Source organism: Erythrolamprus reginae, chromosome 1 (genome assembly GCF_031021105.1).
Source record: "Erythrolamprus reginae isolate rEryReg1 chromosome 1, rEryReg1.hap1, whole genome shotgun sequence".
Taxonomy (NCBI): Eukaryota; Metazoa; Chordata; class Lepidosauria; order Squamata; family Dipsadidae; genus Erythrolamprus; species Erythrolamprus reginae.
Window position 1 is genome coordinate 377,138,117 of NC_091950.1, and position 25,688 is coordinate 377,163,804.

Here is a 25,688-nt window from a genome sequence, read left to right on the forward strand (position 1 = left end):
ATTATTTTGAAATGCCTTGCTAGTAATAAACGCATTTCAAGCAAACACGCGTTTCTTGTCTCTCAAAACGCTTGAAAGACGTTTTAGCTATTCTTCGATTTTTACCACCCCGTCCTAAAATTCACAGCCTGCATTAGAAAGGCTGCTGGGAAAAAAGTGCTTGCAGAATTGCAATGCGAATATTTAAAATACAGCCCTGTGCATGTTTAATAGAACGCACTTAAAATTTCTTCACGAAACGGGGAGAGGGAGGATGTTTTTCAACTAAAAACATGTTAAAAGTGAGACTACATCTTCATCACTATTGGGAAGTACAGACGGTGTCCCGAAAGGCCTACTTTGCTCAGAACGCGTTGCGAAGAGGGCGGGACTATTACGGTGGCCGAAATAGGCCCTGCTTTTCCGGATTGGCGGCGGGAGATTGATGATTATTTGCTTGGCGGCATCGAAGTGGCGGGTGATTTCAGCATGGCGGCCTCCATAGACGCTTGTGTTTCTGCTCCCCGGGAGGGATGCTGGCCCGAAGGCTCGAGTGCCGAAAGCGGCTTTATTCGCGCCGTCTTGGCGTTGCCTGCCAAACCGAGTACCACTGTCAGGTTCTTTGAGCGCGGCGACTACTACACGGTGCACGGCGAGGATGCAAAGCTGGCGGCGACGGAGGTCTTCAAAACACAAGCGATCATTCGGATCCTGGGCGCAGGTTGAACTGGGGGGGCTTTCTCGATTTCTCCTTGGCGGGCTTATAATAGCAGGGTTGGGTTGCTCAGTTGCAACTGCGCTGCCGGAGTTCGCTAGTTGTTTCACCTTAGCGCTGCGGTGGACGCCATGCTTTGTGCTCCTGCCGGCGAACCGCTCAGTCTAACAATTTGACTGCAGAAAATACGATTGATTGATTGATGGATATATGAGTTTGTTTGTTTGTTTGTTTGTTTGTTTGACTTCTATGCCGCCCAATCCCGAAGGACTCAGGGCGGCTTACAAAACAATATAAAATATAAAATATAAAAAAGATGCAATATAAAAAAGCTACAAAGCAATAAGAAGTCGAATATAATATCTAAAACTAAGACCCCATAATAAAAACCCATTTGTTATTAAAAAGAAAAAAGAAACAGCAATAGAGTGATCAATGCCTGGAATTGGCTACCTAATTGTGATTTCTTCTCCAAACCCCAAAACTTTAACCTTAGACTGTCTACAGTCGATCTCTCCCCGATTCTAAGTAGTCTTGTAAGGGCACCACTGTGGCTGCCATCCCTGTCCTATTGGCCTGTCCTATTTGGCCTCTTTATCGTTACTTTTTACTTATGGTTATGCAAACTACTACTATCATATACATGTTTGATAAATAAAATAAATAAATAAAATAAAATAAATTTCAGGTAGCGCTGGAAAAACCTTCCGAGTCTTCGGAGAGGGGCGGCATACAAATCTAATAAACTATAAACTATAAACTATAAAAGTCGTAGTCTGACCTTCCCAATTACAATACCCATCAGTTTGGTCCAGCAAGCTGGAAGTGATGGAATTTCTAGTTCTACAGGTTCTGGATGAGTATCAGACTGAGGAAAGTTAATCTGAAAAGACTCCTCAAATCCATTTGCTGGAGAGGAAGAGTAAGCAGGTGTTTTGTGTTCCAGAGGGGATGGATCCACTCTGGAAGTGATCCAATGATACAGCCACTGATTTTAAGCTTTCTGACTTCGGATGTTTCAGAAGAAATTTTGCCTGCCTTGTTTTTTGGTTGATGATAATGATCCCTAATGATCTAGTAACTAAACTTTACTTTTCATATCTAGTATAACCCCTATATTTTTCCATTACAGTATTGCTCCATCTTTTTCAGATTCAGATTATTGCTCCATCTTTTTATTTTTCAGATTCAATTAAGGATTGAAAGTAACTTCACAAAGTAATATTTTGATTAGCCTAGAAGCAGATTGGTTCCTTCAGTTATAGGGGCTTGAAATTCCAAAAGTTTCTACTCAGAGTTCATTACAGTAGAACCCCGACTTACGAGACTAATTGGTTCCGGAAGGAGGCTCGTAAGTCAGAACGCTCGTATGACGAAACATTGTTTCCCATAGGAAACAATGTAAAGTCATTTAATCCGTGCAACAACAAAAAAACCCGCTGCCGCCGAACACGGAAGTTAGCGTTCAGAGACAGCTGCGAAGCGGCGCGCGTGTTTTAAAACGTGGCAGCCGGCCTGGGGGGCTCAGGGGCTTCCCCCCGAGCCCCCCAGGCCGGCTGTGACGTTTTAAAACACGCGCGCCGCTTTGCAGCTGTCTCCTGAAGCCGAACGCAGTAAAAAAGCCGTTTGGCTACGGGGTGGATTCTCCCTTCTTAACCGGGCAGTTGCAGCTTCTTTCTGTTTAGCGCTCGAACGCTGCGCTAAACAGTAAAAAAGCCGTTTGGCTACGGGGTGGATTCTCCCTTCTTAACCGGGCAGTTGCAGCTTCTTTCTGTTTAGCGCAGCGTTCGAGCGCTAAACAGAAAGAAGCTGCAACTGCCCGGTTAAGAAGGGAGAATCCACCCCGTAGCCAAACGTCTTTTTTTACTGTTTAGCGCTAGAACGCTGCGCTAAACAGTAAAAAAGCCGTTTGGCTATGGGGTGGATTCTCCCTTCTTAACCGGGCAGTTGCAGCTTCTTTCTGTTTAGCGCTCGAACGCTGCGCTAAACAGAAAGAAGCTGCAACTGTCCTGTTAAGAAGGGAGAATCCACCCCGTAGCCAAACGGCTTTTTTTACTGTTTAGCACTGGAACGCTGCGCTAAACAGTAAAAAAGCCGTTTGGCTACGGGGTGGATTCTCCCTTCTTAACCGGGCAGTTGCAGCTTCTTTCTGTTTAGCGCTCGAACGCTGCGCTAAACAGAAAGAAGCTGCAACTGCCCGGTTAAGAAGGGAGAATCCACCCCGTAGCCAAACGGCTTTTTTACTGTTTAGTGCAGCGAACGCGGAAGTTAGCGTTCCGGCTTCAGAAGACAGCTGCGAAGTGGCGCGCGTGTTTTAAAACGTCAGAGCCGGCCTGGGGGGCTTGGGGGCTTCCCCCCGAGCCCCCCAGGCCGGCTGCCACGTTTTAAAACACACGCGCCGCTTTGCAGCTGTCTTCTGAAACCGAACGCGGAAGTTAGCGTTCCGGCTTCAGGAGACAGCTGCGAAGTGGCGCGCGTGTTTTAAAAGGTTGCAGCCGGCCTGGGGGGCTTGCCAGCACCTCCCCCAGCACCCCAGGCCGGCTGCAACCTTTTAAAACACGCGGGATACGAGCGCCAAGGAGCTGTCTCCTGAAGCCGAGACAGCTCCTTGGCGCTCGTATCCCGAATGTGAGCTCGGGAGGCGAACAAAAATGTCGCTCCCCTCCCAGCTCTTATCTCGAGTAGCTCGTAAGTAGAGCTGCTCGTATGTCGAGGTTCCACTGTATTTATAAAAATATATCAGTTGCCCACACAATGGATGCAATATAAATATAGAGTAAAATAAATCTGTATGAAAACGAACAAAACCAAATGTCAGTATTAACCCATTCAATCATCTTAAATCAAATTTATCTCACCTTTGTTTTGCACAACTTAGCATGGCAAGTCAATGGCTTTCTCTTGTTTTTCCCACAACAGCCCTCCTAGACTTAGAGTGTGGGAAACTTTCCCACAAAGTTATCCAGCTGGTCTATGTGCCCAAGGGAGGACTTGAACATCTGGTCTCATGGTTTCGAATCCAGCATTTTAAGCAGTACATTGGTACTAAGAAATGATACTGATTTTAGCTGTACAGTAATAGCATCCAGATATAACCAGTCTTTTTACAGTCAATGTTCTGATCTATGTCTGACTAAGTCTACCTTACCTCCATATCAGAAGAAAGTTTTATCAAAGTTTTATCAAAGTTTTATCAAAGAAAGGAGAGCAAAGCAGAATGCATGTGTTCTTTCTGGATAATTGGCATTCTTCCAGATAAAGTTTTTAGTGCTTGGAAAACTTCAAATAATACTAAAACTGCAAAATAAGTATAGAAATGCCCGCAAAACGTATTAAAAATAATATAACAACTGTTAACTTGATTAGTCTCATATTGACTGAATCAAGGCATTATAACAATTACAGAGGAGAAACCTATTTGGGTTTTTTCGTAATTAAATAGTTGTTGCTAATGAGCATTATATGCATAGAATAAAGGAATACAGTGATCCCTCGAGTAACGCGAGGGTTACATTCCAAGACCTCTCGCGATAATCGATTTTTCGCGATATAGTGGTGCGGAAGTAAAAACACCATCTGCGCATGCGCGCCCTTTTTCTATGGCTGCGCATGCGCAGATGGTGGAGCCAGGGAGCGATGAAAGTGCGGAAGCCGACAAAGATTGCTTTGAATGTCGGCTGCCCCCGCCCCCACAGCGCGTCTGGTGCCCTCGCCGCTACCGCCCGCTCGCCGCTCGCCGGCCCGCCCGATCCACCCCTCTCACCGGCTTTCGGACACGGGTCCTCCTGCAGCAGCGCTGCCGAGCAGATCAGCTGCTGGGCGGCCGAAGAAACCTTCCCTGGGTCTTCCCCGCCGCCCACGCAAAGGGGAAGCCCCGATCTTCGGCTCCTCGCTGCTGCCCGCCCGCCGCTCGCCCGCCCGCCTGCCGCTCGAGAGCAAGAGGGGGAGAGATAGAGAAAGAGAGAGAAGGAAAGAAAGAGATGAGAGAGGGAGGAAGAGAGTGTGAGAGAGGAAGAAGCAAGATAGAGAAAGAGAGAGAGAAAGAAAGATGAGAAAGAAAGGAAGAGAGTGATGTCATCAGGTGGGAAAAACCGCGGTATAGCAAAAAAACCGTGGAGTAATTTTTAATTAATATTTTTTGAAAAATCGTGTAGCCGTTTCGCGAAGATCGAGATCGCGAAAATCGAGGGATCACTGTAGTTAAATTACAGAATAATACATGGCTTAGATCCTAGTTATTTGAGATACTGCTTGTCTTCTATAACATCTCTCATAATGTCAAACTGTCCAGTGCATTCCAAAAGATGGCTTGCTCCAGATCCTATATATTAAGCAATACCATCTAGTAGTGAAACTAAGGAAATAGATTTTTTTTCTGTTCCAGTTTTTGTCCTTTGGAACAGCATTCCTCCAGATGGCCTCATCATGTCCAACTGAGCTGTAATCTGACATCCCCTAGTTTAATTTAAGTATGTTTAGCGTAGATTATTTGTGTTTTTACAGTACATCCCATTCAGAAACAATAGCATTTAATAATGTTTATTTTAACCAAATTATAATTTCTAATTGCAGTATGCCAATGATATTCCTTCAAATTTTTTCGTATTTTTTAGGGAATCAGAAACTCGAGAGTGTTGCACTCAGTAAGATGAATTTTGAATATTTTGTGCGAAATCTTCTTCTGATTCGTCAGTATAGGGCTGAGGTATATAAGAACAAGGCAGGAAATAAATCCATCAAAGAGACTGAGTGGAATTTGGCCTATAAGGTATGTGATCATTGTGTTCAGAAATGTTTATTGTTTTGATTATAGATCTGTGACTACTTTTCACTCTTTCATTGGCAATTAAATTAAAAGCTTGTGCAATTGCAAATGTTTCTGATTAAATAAAACTTGTGGATTATATCTAGAGATTGTTGGGTTGTGAAAAATTACACAAAGAAAGTGTTCAATTCTTCAGTTGTCAGAGGTACATTTTAATATATATTGTTCAAAAAAATAAAGGGAACCCAGGTTCGGGGTTCGGGGGGGTGCTGGCAAGCCCCCCAGGCCGGCTGCGACCTTTTAAAACACCCGTGCCGCTTCGCAGCTGTCTCCCGAAGCCGAACGCGGAAGTTCGGCTTTAGCGTTCGGCTTCAGCACCCCCCTGAACCCCGAACCCGGGTTTGGGGGGGTGCGGGCAAGCCCCCAGGCCGGCTGCGACCTTTTAAAACACCCGCGCCGCTTCGCAGCTGTCTCCTGAAGCCGAACGCTAAAGCCAAACTTCCGCGTTCGGCTTCGGGAGACAGCTGTGAAGCGGCGCGGGTGTTTTAAAAGGTCGCAGCCGGCCTGGGGGGCTTGCCCGCACCCCCCCAAACCCGGGTTCGGGGTTCAGCAAAATTTTGCCTCTTCTTACGAACTTTGTTCAAGTTACGAACCAGCGTTCGGGAGGCTTCTGGGAAGCCCCGCTGCCCGGCTGTCACCTTTTAAAACAGCCGCGCGGCTTTCCAGCAGTCTCCGAACGCCGGTTCGTAATTCGAAAAAAGTTCGTAAGAAGAGGCAAAATTTTTCTGAACCCCGGGTTCGTATCACGAGTTGTTCGTAAGACGAGGGGTTCGTATCTTGAGGTACCACTGTATATCTTTTGTGACAACACCGGAAAAATGGCACTTGATTCCAATGTCAAGTAATGAGTACATAGCTTGTATAACTATAAATGTGCTGTCCCCTCAAAATAACGCAGCACACAGCAATTAATGTCTAAACTACTGGCAACAAAAGTGAGTACACCCCTAAGATAATTTAAATAAGTGTATAGAAAAATCCAGATTAATCTTTTGCAGGGTGGATTTGATTTAAATCAAGTCGATTAAAATCACTAGTAAAAAGGCTTGATTTAAATCAAGTCGATTTAAATCATAATTTTTAAAGAGCATCTGTCATCTATGTCTCACAGAGGCTCCTCCTCTGACCCGCTGTTGACTCACCGACAGTCTCTCTCACTTTAATAAGATGGATAGTGATGTGGCAATGACACAACAAGGTGAGGGACTTCGCAGACAGCAGGTGAGTGGATGACCACTAACAGGCGCTGCCCTGATGGATCTGAAATGACAGGTGCTCTTTAATATTATATTTATAAACTGCTTAGAAAGTTTCACTTTTATTTTTACTGCTTTCTCTTTTTCTCACACTTAGAGCCTGTTGGTACAGATGCATTTCTCGTCAAACAATCATACAGTTTGAATTTAGATTTGCATAGATTTGCAAAATAATGGGATAATAAAGGAATATTCCTGAACTTTGTTTTATGATTTATCTCATGGTTACTGTGAAATGGTGGGAATGCATCAATGCAGTGCATGTTATCTCAGCTTGCACAGCTTGGATTCATTGAATGTTTATGAAAAATGTAAATACTGCAAAATATACAGCCTCATGCTACATAACTAAGTCTCATTTCATGCTGCATAAACTACATTATTAATGCATCTTAAATAGAAAACTATCTTTAGATAGATTTTTACTCCAAAAGCATTTTATTAAAATAAATTTGATTTTAAAAAACTGATTTTTTTTAAAAAAAGATAAAAATCATTTTTTTCCACCCTCATCTTTTGATAGTTTTATTGCTATATTTTTAATGGAAATTAATACTTCTGTGTTATTCTTTCCCCAAATAGGGTTCTCCAGGTAACCTTGTTCAATTTGAGGATGTTCTTTTTAATAGCCATGATATGTCCTCTTCAGCTGGTGTTGTAGCCATTAAACTGTCCTCAGTTGATGGACAGAAAATTGTTGGAGTAGGCTATGTGGATTCACTGGCAAGAAAACTAGAAGTATCTGAATTTGCAGATAATGATCAGTTTTCCAACCTTGAAGCACTGTTGATACAAATGGGGCCAAAAGAATGTTTGCTGCCAGTTGGGGAGACTGCTGGAGATATGGAGAAACTAAAGCAGGTAAGCTATGGAAATTCTGAAACCACAGGCATTGTTTACGTCCTGCAAGTGGGTATCATTTTCACAATCGCTAGAAAACTAACCAATCTGATTGCTACAAGGAAGGAAGGCTGGGCCATTCTCGCTATCTTTCAGAAGGCTCCATCTTCAAATCGTATCATTTGAAAAAGGAGCCTTCCATGAGAATGGCTACTGTTTTGCAGAATGGTGCGAGGAGGTCTCTGTAGGAGGACTGAGCCTCACGTAGGGTGGGTGACAGACAGATCCATCTGTCAGCAGCTGCAAAAAAATAATAATCACAAAATAATAATATTAATATTAATAATAATAATTTATTAGACTTGTATGCCGCCCCTTTCCGAAGACTAGGGGCGGCTCACAACAACAACAGAACAATATACTGTAGATACAAATCTAATACAAATCTAAAACCCATTACCTTAAAAACAATGGATACTACACAATCATAGCCTCACATAACTTTCAGTGGTTAGGGAGGGGGATGCACTAGTTACCCCAAAACTACAAAAGGTAAGTGGAGTAATTTATGCAGTACTGCTGGCCCTGTAACTGATTGAGGTGTGTGGAGAGCAGGTGTGGACCTCCAGAGCCACTGTAGTTTTGCCTTACTGGTGGGCCAGGTGGGTAATTGAGATGGGGACAGAGATAGGTGACTGGAGGCAGCTGCACCTGCAATGCTGCTGTATTGAGTTCTAATGGTGGGTGGACTGCTAACTGCCTGCATTTTTTATTCCATGATTACAAGGGCTTTGGAATGGCCATACTTTTTGAGTACACATTGTATGTTTTGTTTGCTCACTACAATTTGAATTTTGAACAGTTGTTGCATGAACATTTACTAAGTGGGAGTTACTTGTAGTTAAGCAAGAACTCTTTGTATGTGGTGCATTGCTATGTCTTTTTATTGGTGTGAAATTGATGTAATGCTTCAATGAAATTTATTGAGTGATCAAAGAGCTCTTGTCCTTATCAATGCTGTTTGCGTTTCTTTTTGTACCTTAGAAGTTCTTTCCCTTTGTGGGTCAGTTATGTGTGAAAGTAACTTGGCATACTTTGAAAATGGGCTTCTATTGTGATTACTATTTTCTGCATTCTATGCATCAGCCTTTCCAATCTGATGCTCTTCTGATAAATGTAGTACAATGTGTCAGACACATAAGTTATTAATGGAGGCATCACCAATTCACTGAAATAATATCAAACTACTTTTTTCTGCATGTAGTTTAGCCTCACTATTAAATTTAGATCTTTTTTAAAAAGTTTTTTATTTCTATCCACATTTTATCCACATTTATTTTTATCCACATTGGAAAACATACATATACCTTCAATATCAATCCATACGCATATATCATTTCTTATATTTAATAGTTATAATAACTGCATTCTAAATTTTAAGTTCTGTTATTCAGTCTGTCCCCTTATTTATTTTCTTCACTCCCCTCTTTCTATCTCAGGTGGCTATTCCACCTGTTACCTACTTTCTTACACCTTCTCTCCCCTTTTCTACTACCTCTCTTCCTCCTTTCTTTCTTCTCTTCCTCCCCTTCTACTCTCTCTCCCTCTTCCCTACTTTCTCCTGCACCCCCTACAGACCGTCCCTATGTGGCTAATTTTAACTTTATTAAGTAACAGATTGGGGAAAAAAAATCTTCTTTCAGTTTGCTCTATCTGATTACAATCTGAAATCTTTATTTCCATATCAATTCTATTATATTTTGACTTTATCAAATGCTCCTTCCTTCTAAAACCTAATTTTGTCCCCTGGGTCTATCAACATTCAATTAGAAACATAGAAACATAGAAGACTGACGGCAGAAAAAGACCTCATGGTCCATCTAGTCTAATTCAATTTTTTATTCCAAATTCATTGCTATGGCTAACTTTACAAGCTAATTCTTTTCTTAGGCCTCTTAATTTTAAGCCTTATTGCTTCCTAAAACTAATTTTCAGCTTACCTTATAATATCTTATTAGCAATACAGTGTTCCCTCGATTTTCGCGGGTTCGAACTTCGCGAAACGCCTATACCACGGTTTTTCAAAAATATTAATTAAAAAATACGTTGCGGTTTCCCCCCCTATACCATGGTTTTTCCCGCCCGATGGCGTCATATGTCATCGCCAAATTTTCGTCCGCCTTTAATAAATATATTTTTTAATAAACTTTAATAAATAAACATGGTTGCTAAGGGAATGGGAAATTGTAATTTAGGGGTTTAAGGTGTTAAGGGAAGGCTTGTGATACTGTTCATAGCCAAAAATAGTGTATTTACTTCTGCATCGCTACTTCGCGGAAATTCGACTTTCGTGGGCGGTCTCGGAACGCATCCCCCGCGAAAATTGAGGGAACACTGTACTACTATTTTCTTGCATCTTATTTTACATCAATAATATCAGTAATCATCATAGTTCATACATTGTGATTATATCAATTTCATAAATTGTTCCCATCCTATATCAGAAATATCTTATATATAGGCTTGATAACTTTACATTTTATACTTTCTTTTAGCAGTTATAATATACATTCCTTTAGTACAGCCAATCTTACATCAATCTAATATAAAGTATAAAATTGAAGAGAAAATATATTTTTTAAAAATACAATAATATTAATTATCTACTCCAAACCTGTGCCCCCTTCATACAATTATTTATCTTTTAATAAAGTCTTATTGATCAATAATAATAATAATTATAAGGATGTACTGTATCAAACTGCTAAAATATAAAAAAATACATTTAGATCTTCAGTTATACTGCTAACGATATTTCAGTGTACAATCTTATTCAGCTTGAAATAATGTATAGATGGGTAAGTATGTAGCTTCTCATTAAGTCTCACCATGCAAGTTTGATCTGCACCAAACTCTGTATTACAGTATATTGAAATAATAATTGATTATATGTGTGGGACTATGTCTGAATAAATGTGAACTGTTCTTTTTTTATCCCTTATGTGTTAAAAGTTATATCTGATTATCAGTTCTTTGTTATTTTCATTAGGTAACTGCATGATTACCATATTTTTGGGAGTATAAGACACACCTTTTTACCCCCCAAAAAAGGGTGAAAACTTGGGTGCGTCTTATACACTGAATATAGCCCCACCCAGCACCTTCGCCCTTTGGCCTCTGCCTCCCAGCAATTTACTTCCTTGCAGCAAGCAGAACAAAGCCTGTTAAGCCAAGCAAGTGATTATCCACTTCCTGACCTTCAGCTGCAGACCAGCGGGCCAGGTGCTAAACTGAAAGTGAAACTAAAGCTGCAAGCAGGCAAATTGCTGGGAGGTAGAGGTAGAGTGCTGAAACTGAATGCAAGGAGGTAAGTCAATAACTATAAATGTCTGTAGAATTTATTTATTTATTGCATTTATATGCCGCTCACTCCAAAACAGACTCAGAGCGGCTAACAGCAATCATAAATACAACAGCAATAAAAAGCAATTAAAATATAACAATAAAATCAACAATGCAATAATAAACAATAATGTTCAAATTATTAGACTTATTTTTTAACAACTGCTTTATTATTGTTCTAGATAATTTAATAAAACGAAGAAGCTTTTTAAAATAAATGCTTGCTCTGAAGAGGCCCAGTGCTTTTGTATCTTCTTTTAAATAGCAAAGAATAGCTATACTTCCAGAAAGCCATAACAGTTTTAACAGAATCTGTACAAGTATAATCTAAAATGTAAGTGTCCTGTTTTAGTATTAAGATAAGGCAGCTGAGTTAAACCCTTGGTCATGTTTGAAGTAGATCTATTTAAGTAATTGAGAAAAGTTAGTGTGATTACATTTAAGAAAACTTTCTGGCATTAATATACTGCCATAATGTACATTTCTCCAATTCTTTGCTATTTTTATGTGTCAGGCACACATGCACCAGAAATACAGATCCCCCCCCCCCTTGTTTGTCTCCCTCAAAACTAAGGTGTATCTTATACTCAGTTGCGTCTTATACTCGGTTGAGTCTTATACTCTGAAAAATACGGTATATACTGCACGACAGTGTTTTATTGATCATGAGTTATCAAATTGGTGTTGACTCTTAGCCATAATCTAGATTTTGTCCATGACACTGAATAAGTGACAATGAAAATCCTTAAAATAAAAGTAATAAAGTAATAAAACTTCATTTAAGAAAATACAGTGATACCTTGTCTTACAAACTTAATTGGTTCCAGGACGTGGTTCTTAAGGTGAAAAGTTTGTAAGATGAAACAATGTTTTCCGTTGCCAGCAAAGCGCCTGTTTTTGCACTGCTGGGATTCCCCTGCAGCATCACAAAAACACGGAAGTCCGGCGGTGGGGTTTCCCATGGAGGGGAGCCTCAGGGGAATCCCAGCAGCGCAAAAACGGGCGCTTCGCTGGCAACGGAAGTCCGGAGGTGGGGTTTCCCATGGAGGGGAGCCTCAGGGGAATCCCAGCAGCGCAAAAACGGGCGCTTCGGTCGGCAAAAGGGGTGAATTTTGGGCTTGCACACATTAATCGCTTTTCCATTGATTCCTATGGAAAACATTGTTTCATCTTACAAACTTTTCACCTTAAGAACCTCATCCTGGAACCAATTAAGTTTGTAAGACAAGGTAGTTTGTAAGAAGAGGCAAAAAAATCTTAAACCCCGGGTTTGTATCTCGAAAAGTTTGTATGACGAGGCGTTTGTAAGACGAGGTATCATTGTACTGAATTTTATAGTACAGATGGAGAAGGAGCTGGATCAATCTATATCAACAAAATAGAGTCTAACAGCACTTTCAGAACAAGCAATTTTATGGGGTCATACTTTTTGTAAGCAGCAACTTACATAGACTTGCTATTATAGGACTTTAAATAGCTTTAAAGGGGCTTTAAAGAGTTAAAAGAAGAAGATGGAAGAAAAATAATGGGAAGTTAATGGGTTTCTGTGATAGCAGAAACTGAGAAAAGAGATTACATTATCAGTTGTAAATGGGACATTTTATTCTTTCAAGTCAGTTTATCACCAGGCCAACAGATCTCAGCAATGGTGATACAAATGAAAATTTGTCAATACAATAAAATTAAAATACTAGGTCTAATTTATTACAGAAGCCTTGAATAAGGACAGTGACTTTTTAAAGTCACTACATTTGCTAACTGATAAGACAATGCCTTTACCTTCTTCTTTGAGAGCTTTTATAAATCCATTTCCTACTCACCTTCCCTTCCTTATAAGTCTACTTTTAAGGTTTTGTAATACTGAAACCATTTTTTGCATCTGATGAAGTGAGCTCTTGCTCACAAAAGCCTGTATCTCAATAAAATTGGCAAGTTTGTAAGGTGCTATCATATTCTGTGCTTATCTTGTTGAATACAATTAAGTATGTTTTAAACCTATAGCCTGAAATAAAATTATTCCCAATTATTTTATTTGTAAAGGTGGTTCAGAGGGGAGGAATCCTGATCACGGATAGAAAAAAGGCTGAATTTTCAACAAAAGATGCTGTTCAAGATCTCAACCGTTTGCTGCAATCAGGAAAAAAGGATTGTGTGTCTAGTGCAGCATTACCTGAAATGGATAAGGAGGTGGGTGAGTTGGGTATGGACGTGTGCCATAAATCAAAGAAGTGTGTGTCAGTTTTAAACAGATAACAGCTGGTTTCAGTAACATTGTAATTTTTGCATCCTTCAGAAATTCCCACGATCTCATCAATCATAAACCATTCAATTAAACACATGTTTAGATTCATCTTCACTTTTTTGCCAAGTGTATACATGAATGCTTAAACCATATGTTCAAAACAATCATTTTTCTAAGCGTAACAATGCCAAAAAAGGGAAAAAAAGCCAGTTACCACCACCCCTCCCGCACTAGCAATCAGCACTCAGATAAGCATAGATTAATTCCAAGATTGACATCAGATCAACCAGTAAATAATACCCCAATCAAAGAACTGCCAAATAAGCTAACAGTAAACATCACAATGAAAGAAGCTCCAGAACCACCCTTGCCAACACTGACAAGACAAGCCACTAGAGCAGTGATGGTGAACCTTCTAGACACCGGGAACCAGGGTGGGCAGCAGGCAGGATGGGGTAGAACACAGTTCCACTGGCAGAAATGAAGATGCATGTGCAGCTCCAGCTGATCGGCGGCTGTCACTTCCAGGATTACGGGTCTCCGCTCTCCTTTTTTCCTTTGCTGCATCTGCGCTCCTTGCTTTTTCCTCTTTCCTCCTTCCTGGCTTCGGATGAGCTTCTCTCTCTCCTTCCCGGCTCCCCTCCAGCCTCACGTGGTCACCTCCCACCTGAGGTGCAAGCAGAGGGCATGGGTGGAAATGTCGCAGCATTTATTCTTCTGGCAGCAACCGTTCGCCTAGCTACCCAGCCTGAGGTGGTGTGTGTGTGACCCAGGAAGGAGAGCGCGGGAAACACGAAGCAAATTGTCACCCCGGCGAGCGACACTGGCAAGGTTGTAAGTCGAGGATTTAACAGTTCACTTGAATGACGATGATGGTTCAAGCCACTCCCACCTGATCACATGGCCAGCAAGCCACTCTTACCCAGTCACATGACCATTAAGTCACACCCACAAAAATAAGCCACACCCACAGAATACAGTGCAGCAGTAAAAAATTTGGCTGCCCACTACTGCCGAGAACCCAAACTGCGTATGCACGCATGCCCAAACGGAAAGGTACACATGCAAACATGCACATGTGTGGATGTGTGCATGCGTGGACATGCACAGACAGTCCCAAAGACTATAGGAAGTAGAGCATCCCAACACTGGCAGCATGGCAAGAGGTGATATCTTTTTTGTTAGCTTCTGTTTCATCGTTTGCAAGGAAACAAGCTGACCAAAGAAACTCCACAGAGGTCTGATCTGGGGCGATGGTGCAGGTGCCAGCAGAGAAGGCTCTGCATGCTGCCTCTGGCATGTGTGCCACAGGTTCACCATCATGACAGTAGAGCAGTGTTTCCCAACCTTGGCAACTTGAAGGTATTTGGACTTCAACTCCCAGAATTCCCCAGCCAGCATTTGCTGGCTGGGGAATTCTGGGAGTTGAAGTCCAGATATCTTCAAGTTGCCAAGGTTGGGAAACACTGCACTAGAGTATAATTTAAGAGCAAACCCAACTCCCTTTTATCACTGATGCTACCTAGTTCTGATGATGAAACGTCTACAAGAAAACAACCAAGATCACTGAAGACCCCTGATTACACGTGTTTCTTTTTCTCTTGGATTGCATTGATAATATAGCCGTGTTACATTTCAGTGAATGGAATGAATAATGGAAAATATTATTAATAATGGGAAAAATCTTATAAATTGAACCGTGAGCTGTTGGTTAAATTTCTGTAAGGTTGTGAATCATAAACAAGCAGCGCACTTTATAGATAAAGTGTGTGTTCATTTTAGAATTGTAGCCTACTAGTGAAGGAAGAATGCCTATTTGGGATGAATTAATAAATGTTCAGCTGTGCCTGTCTTTATAGGCACAAACATTATGAAGTTTTCTCCTTAAATGGCATTCATAACCATCAGTCTAAAGGAAAAGTTCTAAACTAATGAAATATTGTAATGAGACTTTTCTCCAAGCCTTTCCAAAGTTTTACAGCTTGCTATTTGAATGATTATAACAGCTCTTTTGGGCTGATGTTATTGCTTAACTTCCACTAGGAGCCATTTTAACATAAGGGCTTGGGAAGGAACTGACTTAAACTGAGGATGCTGGAGAAATCATTTTCTTGGAGAAGGAGTACAGTATATAAAGTTGAATTCTGTGTAGGCAAGTCAGAGAAATTCCTTCAGGAAAGTTCTTAATGTTTGCTATAGTTTTAAAATGATGCCTCCTTCTAATAGTTATTGCTATAACTTATAAGGTTTATTAGAAGTTTCTAAATAGAGGTAGTGGCAAAGCTGCCACACAGTTTCACACAGAATGATATTCATGTGTTTTTTTAACATCAACCTTCCCCAGATGTGTTGGTGCATGACTCCCAACATTTTGAGCTGGTAGAAACTGTTGATACTGTCTGGCAATGATGGGGATTATACCACAGTGAATTAGGGATTATGGAAATCTTCCCTAGAAAAAAATTATCTATGTTTTGTAGGTAAAATACAAAAGCAATTCTTGTTGAATGCCATGGAAATTTCTTCCCTTTTTATAGAAAGTTCTTAGAAACATAGAAACATAGAAGTCTGACGGCAGAAAAAGACCTCATGGTCCATCTAGTCTGCCCTTATACTATTTTCTGTATTTTATCTTAGGATGGATATATGTTTATCCCAGGCATGTTTAAATTCAGGTACTGTGGATTTGTATCTACCACGTCTGCTGGAAGTTTGTTCCAAGGATCTACTACTCTTTCAGTAAAATAATATTTTCTCATGTTGCTTTTGATCTTTCCCCCAACTAACTTCAGATTGTGTCCCCTTGTTCTTGTGTTCACTTTCCTAGTAAAACACTTCCCTCCTGGACCTTATTTAACCCTTTAATATATTTAAATGTTTCGATCATTTCCCCCCTTTTCCTTCTGTCCTCCAGACTATACAGATTGAGTTCATTAAGTCTTTCCTGATACGTTTTATGCTTAACACCTTCCACCATTCTTGTAGCCCGTCTTTGGAACTGTTCAATTTTGTCGATATCTTTTTGTAGGTGAGATCTCCAGAACTGAACACAGTATTCCAAATGTGGTCTCACCACCAGCATTCTATATAGCGGGATCATAATCTCCCTCTTCCTGCTTCTTCATGGAATAATATTTAATAATGGTTATATGATATTTTTCTGATCCTCTTCTTGTTATTTCAACTATTTTTTTCAAAAACCTCTGCCAAAACATTTGCAAATTACTTATGTTTGAGCAATAATTTAATTTTGAAAAACTGCTGTTCAAGAATAAACTCTGTTGTCCACATTGCTTCCAATTTAGTCCCACCAATGCCCCAGTGACCAATTGTCAGGCTGAGTACATATGTGATTTCACTTCTGTTGAACTTTTATTCTACAGGTTGCCATTTCTTCTTTGTCTGTAGTGATTAAATACTTAGAGCTGTTAAATGACGAGTCTAACTTTGGACAATTTGAACTTACCACGTTTGACCTTAATCAGTATATGACCCTGGATCATGCTGCTGTCAGAGCCCTTAACCTTTTTCAGGTAAGATATATAACTTGCCCTTATATCTGATTTCTGTCACTACATTGAATAATGTATGAAATCTATGAGGTATCTATTGATACAGTCATTAAGAACATTAAAGGATTATAGTAACTTCCTTGCGGGACCACCTCCTACCGCATGAATCTCAGCGTCCAGTTAGGTACCACAGTTGGCCTTCTCCAGGTCCCATCAACTAGACAATGATGTCACTTGGCGGGGCCTATTCTGTGGGGGCCCCGGACCTCTGGAATCAGCTCCTCCCAGAAATTTGCACTGCCTCACCTTCCTCGCCTTCCACAAGAATCTGAAAACCTATTTATGCCGCTAGGCTTGGGGTCACTAGATCCTAACCTCTTGAGTGCATGGTATGTCTGTGGTCTGAATCTGAATGAATGATTTTTAATGTTTTAGTTTTTTGAAGAATGGTTTTAGATTAGTTATTTATATTAATTGGATTTCAGATATTTTATTGTATATTGTTCTTTGAAATGTGAGCTGCGCCGAGTCCACAGAGAGGGGCGGCATACAAGTCCAATGAATAAATAAATAATAAACTTGTTTAGAGTTCTTAAGTAGTTTCCCATTTAAAATGTATAAAAAATTAGGTTGATTTTTATATGTAGGTGGTTCTCTGAGCCAAATGGATTTATGCTCCCCTTTAGTTAAGAGCCACTTCTAGCACTGATCTTCTTGCCAACATTGATGATATGGAGAACAACATCAACCTTGCTGTGGGTTTTTCTCATATTATTTACTACATGGGAGAAGTTCTCATCATTTGTTAATTTTTTCCATTGTGCTGTTCATTCACTTGGACATCTAAATTCTGTAAAATAAGACTGTAAATGGATGGACGAAGACTTTAGCTTCATCCATCCATTTCTAGATCATACAGAAAAATATTATAAGCTTATATTGAGAGCCTCTATCTCTAAAGAGAAAATATCAGATCAGACACCTGAATTAACATAGTACTCTGATAGTCAGAATTCTGAAAATTCTCCTAGGCTTAAAGAGACCAGCAAGTAGGATGTGGTGGGGAGGGGGAGAGATAGGTGGGGGGCTTCTACAGTGAGGTTGATTGTAAGGGTTGGTGAATTACCGACTTCCTGAATTTTGTTTACATGACTGTGGGGGTGCTGTGCGAATTGTAACTTTGAGACAAGTCATAAGTTGCTTTTTGAGGGGCTGTTGTAACTTCACTTGATCGCTAACTGACCATTCATAACTTGAAAACTATCTAAACTTACTTTCAGTTAAACAGAGGCTAATGATAGAAATCAACCATGAAATCATTAGATAAGTTTTAGAGCAGGGGTATCAAACTATTTCATTGAGAGTTACGTTTGACCTTGGTGGTCCGGGGCAGGTATGTCCAGGTTGGGCATGGCCAGCTTGACATCACTCATCGAGGCTCCATTTTTGGCTATTATGGCCTCCTGCAGCCCTCTGCCAGCAAAAAAAAGAGCTCAGGGAGGCTACATGTGGCCCGACTGGGCCCTGTTTTTGGCTGCGACAGCCTCCCCAGGCTCCATTTTCATTGGCAGAGGGCTGTAGGATGCTGTGGCAGTCAAAAACGGATCCCTGGAGGGCCGCATACAACCCTCCCATGCTCTGTTTTCACTGGCAGAGACACCGTGGACTGGTCCTTTGCTGTTTCCAGGGTGGCCTCATAGGCCAGATCTAAGCACCCCAAGGGCCGGATGTAGCCCCGGGCCTTCAGTTTGGCACCCCTGTTTTAGAGTCATATTGATGTTAGCATATTCATCCCTGGGAAGCCGAATGCAGGGGTCGACAAAGTTGTTCAGAATCTAGGAGCCAGCCAAAAAATTTAGGAGCCAGAATTTTTTTTAAGCAAACTTGGTTTTTTGCCGAGTCTCCACCTGACATCGCTTTCACCCCCTCCCCCCCGGCGCAGGCCTGGCTCCGCCGAGCCGGCTCTGCTGTACTCCCGTCGGGATCCGAGGGGAGACCGTTAGTCAGAAACCGAAACAGAGAAGAAGGAAAGGGAGACCGGGCCGGGGACGCGGGTGAGGGGGGGAGGGGGGAGGAGGGGTTACTGGTTGGAAGTCACCGCGCACGCGGCCGGAGGAGGAATGAACAAAACCTCACGCCGGGAGGGGAGGGGCTTCCGCTTCTCTCCGAAGGCGGGTGAGCGGCCAAGATCGGAGCGTCTGTGTGCGGTGGGGGGGAGTGAAGGGGTTCGAGTAGGAGGCGGAATGGAGGCAAGGGGGGGAGGGAGAGACGCACGCAAGCGCAGGGGACGCTGGGAAAGCAGCTCGCTCCGAGGTTGATGGGCGGAGCTACGGAAGCCAAGATGTACCATTTCTGGGCGTAAACACAAGGCGGGAAAAATATACTGTATACCAGTGATTTTCAACCTTTTTTGAGCCGCGGCACATTTTTTACATTTACAAAATCCTGGGGCACACCACCAACCAAAATGACACAAATCTAATAAATAAATAAATAATAAATAAATACATACATACATACATACATACATACATACATACATACATACATACATAAATAACCCCCTCATATATACAATCCCATGTAACATCCCCTTATAAATACAGTCAATCATCAATCATCCCTCCTGAAATTTATACCACTGTCTCATTTCTGGGTACTTCTCCTGTCTTTCCCCCTTTTCTCTCTCGTGTTTCTCATTTCTCTCTCTTCCTCCCTTTTTCCCTCATTCCTTCTCCCTCTCACTTCTCCTCTTTTTCCATCCCTGTCTCTCTCCCCCCCTTATGTGTGTGTATGTATACACACTCCAACCATTTCCAAAACCAGTTGAGGGCTGGGGTTTTTTTCTCTTTTATCCTTTTCAAAAACAGGTGTGGGCTGGGGGGTTTTCTTATTTGGGTGCTTTTTACCATATGCTTCAAGAATCACCTCTCTCTCTCTTTTGTTTCACTCTCCTCTCATTCTCTGCCTCAATCATTTTCTCATTTCTCCTTTTTTCTCCCCTTTTTGTTCTCATTTCTCTCACTCTCCTTTCCTCTCCCTATCTGTCTTGCTTTCTCTCTCTCTTGCTATCTTTTTCTCTCTCTTGTTCTCTTATTTTCTCTCTCTCTCTTGTTCTTTCTCTCTCTCATGCTTTCTCTCTCTTGTTCTTTCTCTCTCTGTTGCTCTCTCTCTCTTATTTTCTCTCTCTCTCTCTCTTTCCTTTCTCTCATTCCCTCTTTCTCTCTATCCTTTCTATCTCTCACTCTTTCCTTCTCTCCCTCCCTTTCTCTCTCTTTCCATTCCCTCTTTCTCTCTATCCTTTCTATCTCTCACTCTTTCCTTCTCCCCCTCTCTTTCTCTCTCTTTCCTTTCTCTCATTCCCTTTCTCTCTATCCTTTCTATCTCTCACTTTTTCTTTCTCTCCCTCCCTTTCTCTCTCTTTCCTTTCTCTCATTCCATCTTTGTCTCCTGGGGCTGACTGCGCCTGCCCTGCACCCCCCACCGCGGAGGGAAAGCATTTGGCATCGGCACCGCCAACCCCCCCCCCTCCACAAGCAGCAAAAGCCTCTGCGACTGAGCCGGAAGGCAAACGGCGCACCCCACCGCTTAGGCTTTTGCTGCTCCTGGGGGGGGGAGGATTTTCTCCTCCCCGCCCCCCCGGCAGCCAAACGTCGCTGGTGCAGGAAAGCAGCGTGTTAAAAGGCGCGCTGCTTTCACGGAAAACAAACCCGGCTTTCCTGGCAACGGAGGATGACAAGCAGGATGAAGCGGGGTGGAGCAACGCGAGGCTCAAGCAGGCAGCTTCCGCGCGTTTCTTTCAGCGGAAGAGGAGGAGAGGGAGCGGATCGGGCGGGCGGGGGCTGCGCCTTCTACTGCCGGCGCCTCCCCGCCCCCGCCCCCCCCCCAGGCAGGCAGGGGAATGGGGACTGCGCGCCCATGGAAAAGGGCACGCAGGGGGGGTATTTTGGGGTGCGCGGGTAGCGGCGGCGGCGGGCAATAGCCGGGGGGCGGCTTCTGCAAGTGGGAGCTCCAGGGCTGAAGCCTCAGCCCTGGAGCTCCCACTTGCAGGAGCCACCTCGTGAAAAACACTGCTGTATACATACAGTACAGCAGGCAACATTTTCTAGGCGCCAGACAACATTTTCTAGGCGCCACTGGCGACCAGGCGCCTGGGTTTGTCGATCCTTGGCCGAATGTTTATTTCAAAGTTTTAAGTGATTTTTATAGATCATAGATCTATAGAAAAGATACATTATTATTGGCTTTTGATTTCTCTTTTTAAACGGGATATGGTATATTTGTTCAAAGAAGCCTGGAAAGGAAAGTTTTATCCTTTGTCTTTTTCTCTCCTGGAATGCTATATTTAATCTCAGTTCTGTTTATCTATTCTTGTGATGTCTTAAATGGGTAGGCTACAATTTATGAAATTGTTGACAAATTTAATTTGTCTACTGTACAAAGAAAAAAAAACATTGAAATACAAAATATATAACATTATCTTCTCTTGCCATTCTTTCTATTATTTTCTGAAGGGTTGTAACAAGATCAGCAAATTTTGTTCTGAGGTTAGCAAAATCCAATTTAGAATAGTGTATTAGACATTTTTGTTTGTTGTTTTGTCTTGGAATATGTTCAAACATTTGAGATTTTCAGACTTACAAAAAAAGTAGAATCCTAGAACTAATGTCTTATTTTCCCATTTTTTTGTGAAATGGCCAGAAAAGCACTTGTTTTTAATTCTTCCTAATCTGAATAATAAACTACTTAAAAACATTAGAGGAAAAAATTCAATTAAGGCAGGCAGAACTATGGGACCTGGATTGTTTTGTTCTAAGATCAGAATGTGAGTTTGAAACATTTTGTAGATAGCAGTGGTCTGAGTTTTATAAAGGAATCTTCTTTTTATTAATGAACAATTCCTAGAATGAACCATTGTGCCTTGATCTTTTGCATGCAAGATCTTGAATTCCTTAAACTAAAGAAAACAATGGAAGAAAAAGAGGAGGCAAAATGACGCCCAATGTTATGGTTAGAGATTTGAGTTAAAACTGCAGACTGCCTATAAAAATTGCAAAGAGAATTAATTGGTAACCAATATGTGTTAAAGAATCAGATTTCACATATACTATCTTGGAACAAAGAAGCAATGCTTCGGTCACCATTTCTGAAAACACAAAGTCTAGCAATAACTCAGCTTTCTCTTTTCCTTTAGTTTGAAGTAAATACTTTTTTTGTTTTTCTATGACACAAGTGTGCTTTCTTTCACAACACAAATTCTTATGTCTTTTTCTCCTCAGGATCCTTCAGAATTTATCCAAGGAACACATTCACTGGCTGGATTGTTAAATAAATGCAGAACACCTCAAGGACAAAGGCTACTCAACCAATGGATCAAACAGCCACTGATGGATAAGAATAAAATAGAAGAAAGGTAGTCAATAAATAATGCATTCCTTCTCAGTGCTCAAATTGCTTGTGCTGGCTAGAAATTCTGCGAATTGTAGTCTTAAAATATCAACAGGAAACCAGGTTGGGGAAAACTGGTCCTGGAAAGCGCATTGCCTTACTGCCACCATTTTGGAGTTACAGTGATCCCTCGATTAGCACGGTCTCGATTAGTGCGAAATGCTACAACACGGTTTTTCAAAAAATATTAATTAAAAAATACTCCACGGTTTTTTTGCTATACAGTGATCCCCCGCTCGTTGCGAGGGTTCCGTTCCAGGAGCCCCCGCAACGAGCGGGTTTTCGCGAAGTAGCGATGCGGAAGTAAAAACACCGTCTGCGCATGTGCAGATGGTGTTTTTACTCCCACAGCGCTAGCGAGGAGCCGAAGATTGGGGGCGGCGCGGCTGTTTGCCGCCGGCATGGAGGGCTTCCTAGCAGCCCCCCAAACCCGGGTTGGGGGTCCGGGGGGCGCTGTCTCTCGGCGCTTTCGAGCCGAGTCCGGGAGCGAACTCGCTCACGGACTCGGCTCGAAAGCGCCGAGAGAGAGCGTGGACAGGCCCGTTCCTTGGCGCTGTCTCTCGCCGCCTTCGAGCCGAGTCCGGGAGCGAACTCGCTCACGGACTCGGCTCGAAAGCGCCGAGAGAGAGCGTGGACAGGCCCGTTCCTTGGCGCTGTCTCTCGCCGCCTTCGAGCCGAGTCCGGGAGCGAACTCGCTCACGGACTCGGCTCGAAAGCGCCGAGAGAGAGCGTGGACAGGCCCGTTCCTTGGCGCTGTCTCTCGCCGCCTTCGAGCCGAGTCCGGGAGCGAACTCGCTCACGGACTCGGCTCGAAAGCGCCGAGAGAGAGCGTGGACAGGCCCGTTCCTTGGCGCTGTCTCTCGCCGCCTTCGAGCCGAGTCCGGGAGCGAACTCGCTCACGGACTCGGCTCGAAAGCGCCGAGAGACAGCGTGGACAGGCCCGTTCCTTGGCGCTGTCTCTCGCCGCCTTCGAGCCGAGTCCGGGAGCGAACTCGCTCACGGACTTGGCTCGAAAGCGCCGAGAGACAGCGTGGACAGGCCCGTTCCTTGGCGCTGTCTCTCGGCGCTTTCGAGCCGAGTCCGGGAGCGAACTCGCTCACGGACTCGGCTCGAAAGCGCCGAGAGAGAGCGTGGACAGGCCCGTTCCTTGGCGCTGTCTCTCGCCGCCTTCGAGCCGAGTCCGGGAGCGAACTCGCTCACGGACTCGGCTCGAAAGCGCCGAGAGAGTGCGTGGACAGGCCCGTTCCTTGGCGCTGTCTCTCGCCGCCTTCGAGCCGAGTCCGGGAGCGAACTCGCTCACGGACTCGGCTCGAAAGCGCCGAGAGAGAGCGTGGACATCGCCCGTATCTAGAAGAAGTTGCCACCCGAGCGCTCTTGCCCGGCGGGAGGCGAAGCATATGGGTGGGGGGGCTGTCAGGACACCCTCCCACCCCAGCACTTTGCATCCCGCCGGCAAAGAGCAATAAGGCAGCAGCTTCTGCCGGACACGGGCAATGGGCGGGACAGAGAAGCGGGAAGAATCAGGAGGTTCCTTTGGCGGCTGGAGGCTGCCTGGCACCCGCTGCAGCCAAAACAACAAAGCCAGGCAGCCCCCAGCTGCCAAAGGAGCCTCCTGATTCTCCCCGCTTCTCTGTCCCGCCCATTGCCCATGTCCGGCAGAAGCTGCCTCCCGTGCCGATGTTCCCCGCGAAGCCCAGTTCGGCTTCCCTGGCTGCTTGGCCGGAGGGGGGGGGGCTCGGCCAAAAGGGGCTGGAGACGCAGCGATTTGCCTCCCGCCCCTCGCCCCTGTGCCACCGGCACGTCATCTTCCCTCCCAGACAAAAAGGCCGGCCTTTGGGGATGAAGGGGTGTGTTCAGCTCTGCGTCTCCAGCTCCTTTCGGCCGAGCCCCCCCCCCCCCCCCCCGGCCAAGCAGCCAGGGAATCCGAGCCAGGCTTGGCAGGGAACATCGGCACGGGAGGCAGGAGACGGTCGGGCGACCGGAGCAGCAGCCAGGGAAGCCGAGCCGCGTATGGCGGTGACGGCGGCCGTCTCCTGCCTCCCGCGCCGATGTTCCCCGCCACGCCCGGCTCGGCTTTCCTGGCTGCTTGGCCGGGAGCTGGATGCTGGTGGTGGCGGAGGAAGGCGAATGCGGCTTGGAAGCTGGGAGGGGGGCAGAATATGGGAGGAGAGAGGCTTGCAATAGAGGGTGGAGGAAGCGGCCATGGGAGGGCGAGCTGCCTCAGGGAGGAGGATCGGGCGGGACCAGGTGGGGGCTGGAATTTCTCCGCCAGGGCGAAGGGCGGGCGAGCGGGTGCTGGGGAGGGCTTCTCGCCCTCCCGACAGCAAGAGGGGGGAGCGAACGGCGTGGGCAGGCGAAGGGCAGGCGAGCGGCAGCGAGGAGTTTGCGTGGGCGGTGGGGAAACTCCTCGCTGACGCCAGCAAGAGGGGGAAGACCCAGGGAAGCCGCTGCCATCTACGCATGCGTGCCCGGCACGCATGCGTAGATGGTATTTTTGACTTCCGGGTTGAAAAATAGCGAAGTACCCTATTCGCAATGGTTGGGGACGCAATAAACGGGGGATCACTGTACCACGGTTTTTCCCACCCGATGACGTCATACGTCATCACCAAGAGTCACTTCTCTGTCTCTTTCTCTTTCCTGTCACTATGCTTCAATCATTTTCTCATTTCTCTTTTTTCTCCCCTTTTTTCTATCATTTCTCTCTCTCTTTCTTCCTCTCTCACACTCTTATTCCTTGTGTGAGGCAACATAAATGTTTACATTGTGTCCAGAGTAATTCCAGTCTTGAAATTGGACAGCAGATGGACACCTGGGGATTATAATTCATGTGATCTGAAAACCCAATTCGGGGTGTTCGATTTTGACATTCCAAGCTGTTTCGGATTTGATAGGCTAAAAACTAATTTGAGGAAGGGCTTGTCGTCCTTGGGGCTGGACAGAGCAGCTGAGCCCAAAGCAGCCTTTTTAAAAAATAAACTACACATTTCTTCAACAATTAACTCTCCCAAATCTACTTTTATGAGGGCAGCAGCAGCGGTGGCTGCATTTTTATGGTTCCCTGTGCCCCCTCTTTCGGACGTTGCTGTCCCAAGAACTCCTCTTTTCATTTGACCCCCCCCCTCCACTAAATGGAATGTGTCACCAGCAGAGATTTCGTTGGGAGACGGGAGACACGCGCAGGATCCCCCCTTCCCCAGCAGTCATTTTCTTCCCCACGTAGCAAGGTCTCTTGTTGCCTTCTTAGCTTGGGGTTCCCTCGGTTCGGAATCGGGTCTCTTTCTAGCGATCTGTGTGCTTTCTTTTGTTGATTTTCCAAACTGGTAACTAGTTGGGGAGCTGTTGGGGAGGGCTCTGCCGGGAAGGCCTCTCAGCTGCAGAGCCGAATGGGGGCAGAGGCAACAGCGGAGCCCGGCGCTGGGGCCATGCGAGGCTGTTCATCCAGGGGGGCGTGGACTGGCAAGTTGCC

The 25,688-nt window shown here is 44.1% G+C and overlaps 1 protein-coding gene across 1 annotated transcript in view; it reads left to right on the plus strand.

Moving 5' to 3' along the window:
* The first annotated feature begins 235 nt into the window (after positions 1-235).
* MSH2 (mutS homolog 2) overlaps positions 236-25,688 on the plus strand; it is a 90,882-nt gene continuing 65,429 nt past the window's right edge. The window contains exons 1-6 of the mRNA XM_070734706.1: positions 236-700; positions 5,308-5,462; positions 7,358-7,636; positions 13,058-13,204; positions 16,643-16,792; positions 22,051-22,184. Of these exons, the coding sequence (XP_070590807.1) occupies positions 469-700; positions 5,308-5,462; positions 7,358-7,636; positions 13,058-13,204; positions 16,643-16,792; positions 22,051-22,184 (1,097 nt within the window). The 5' untranslated portion in view covers positions 236-468. The remainder of the gene's footprint in view (positions 701-5,307; positions 5,463-7,357; positions 7,637-13,057; positions 13,205-16,642; positions 16,793-22,050; positions 22,185-25,688) is intronic.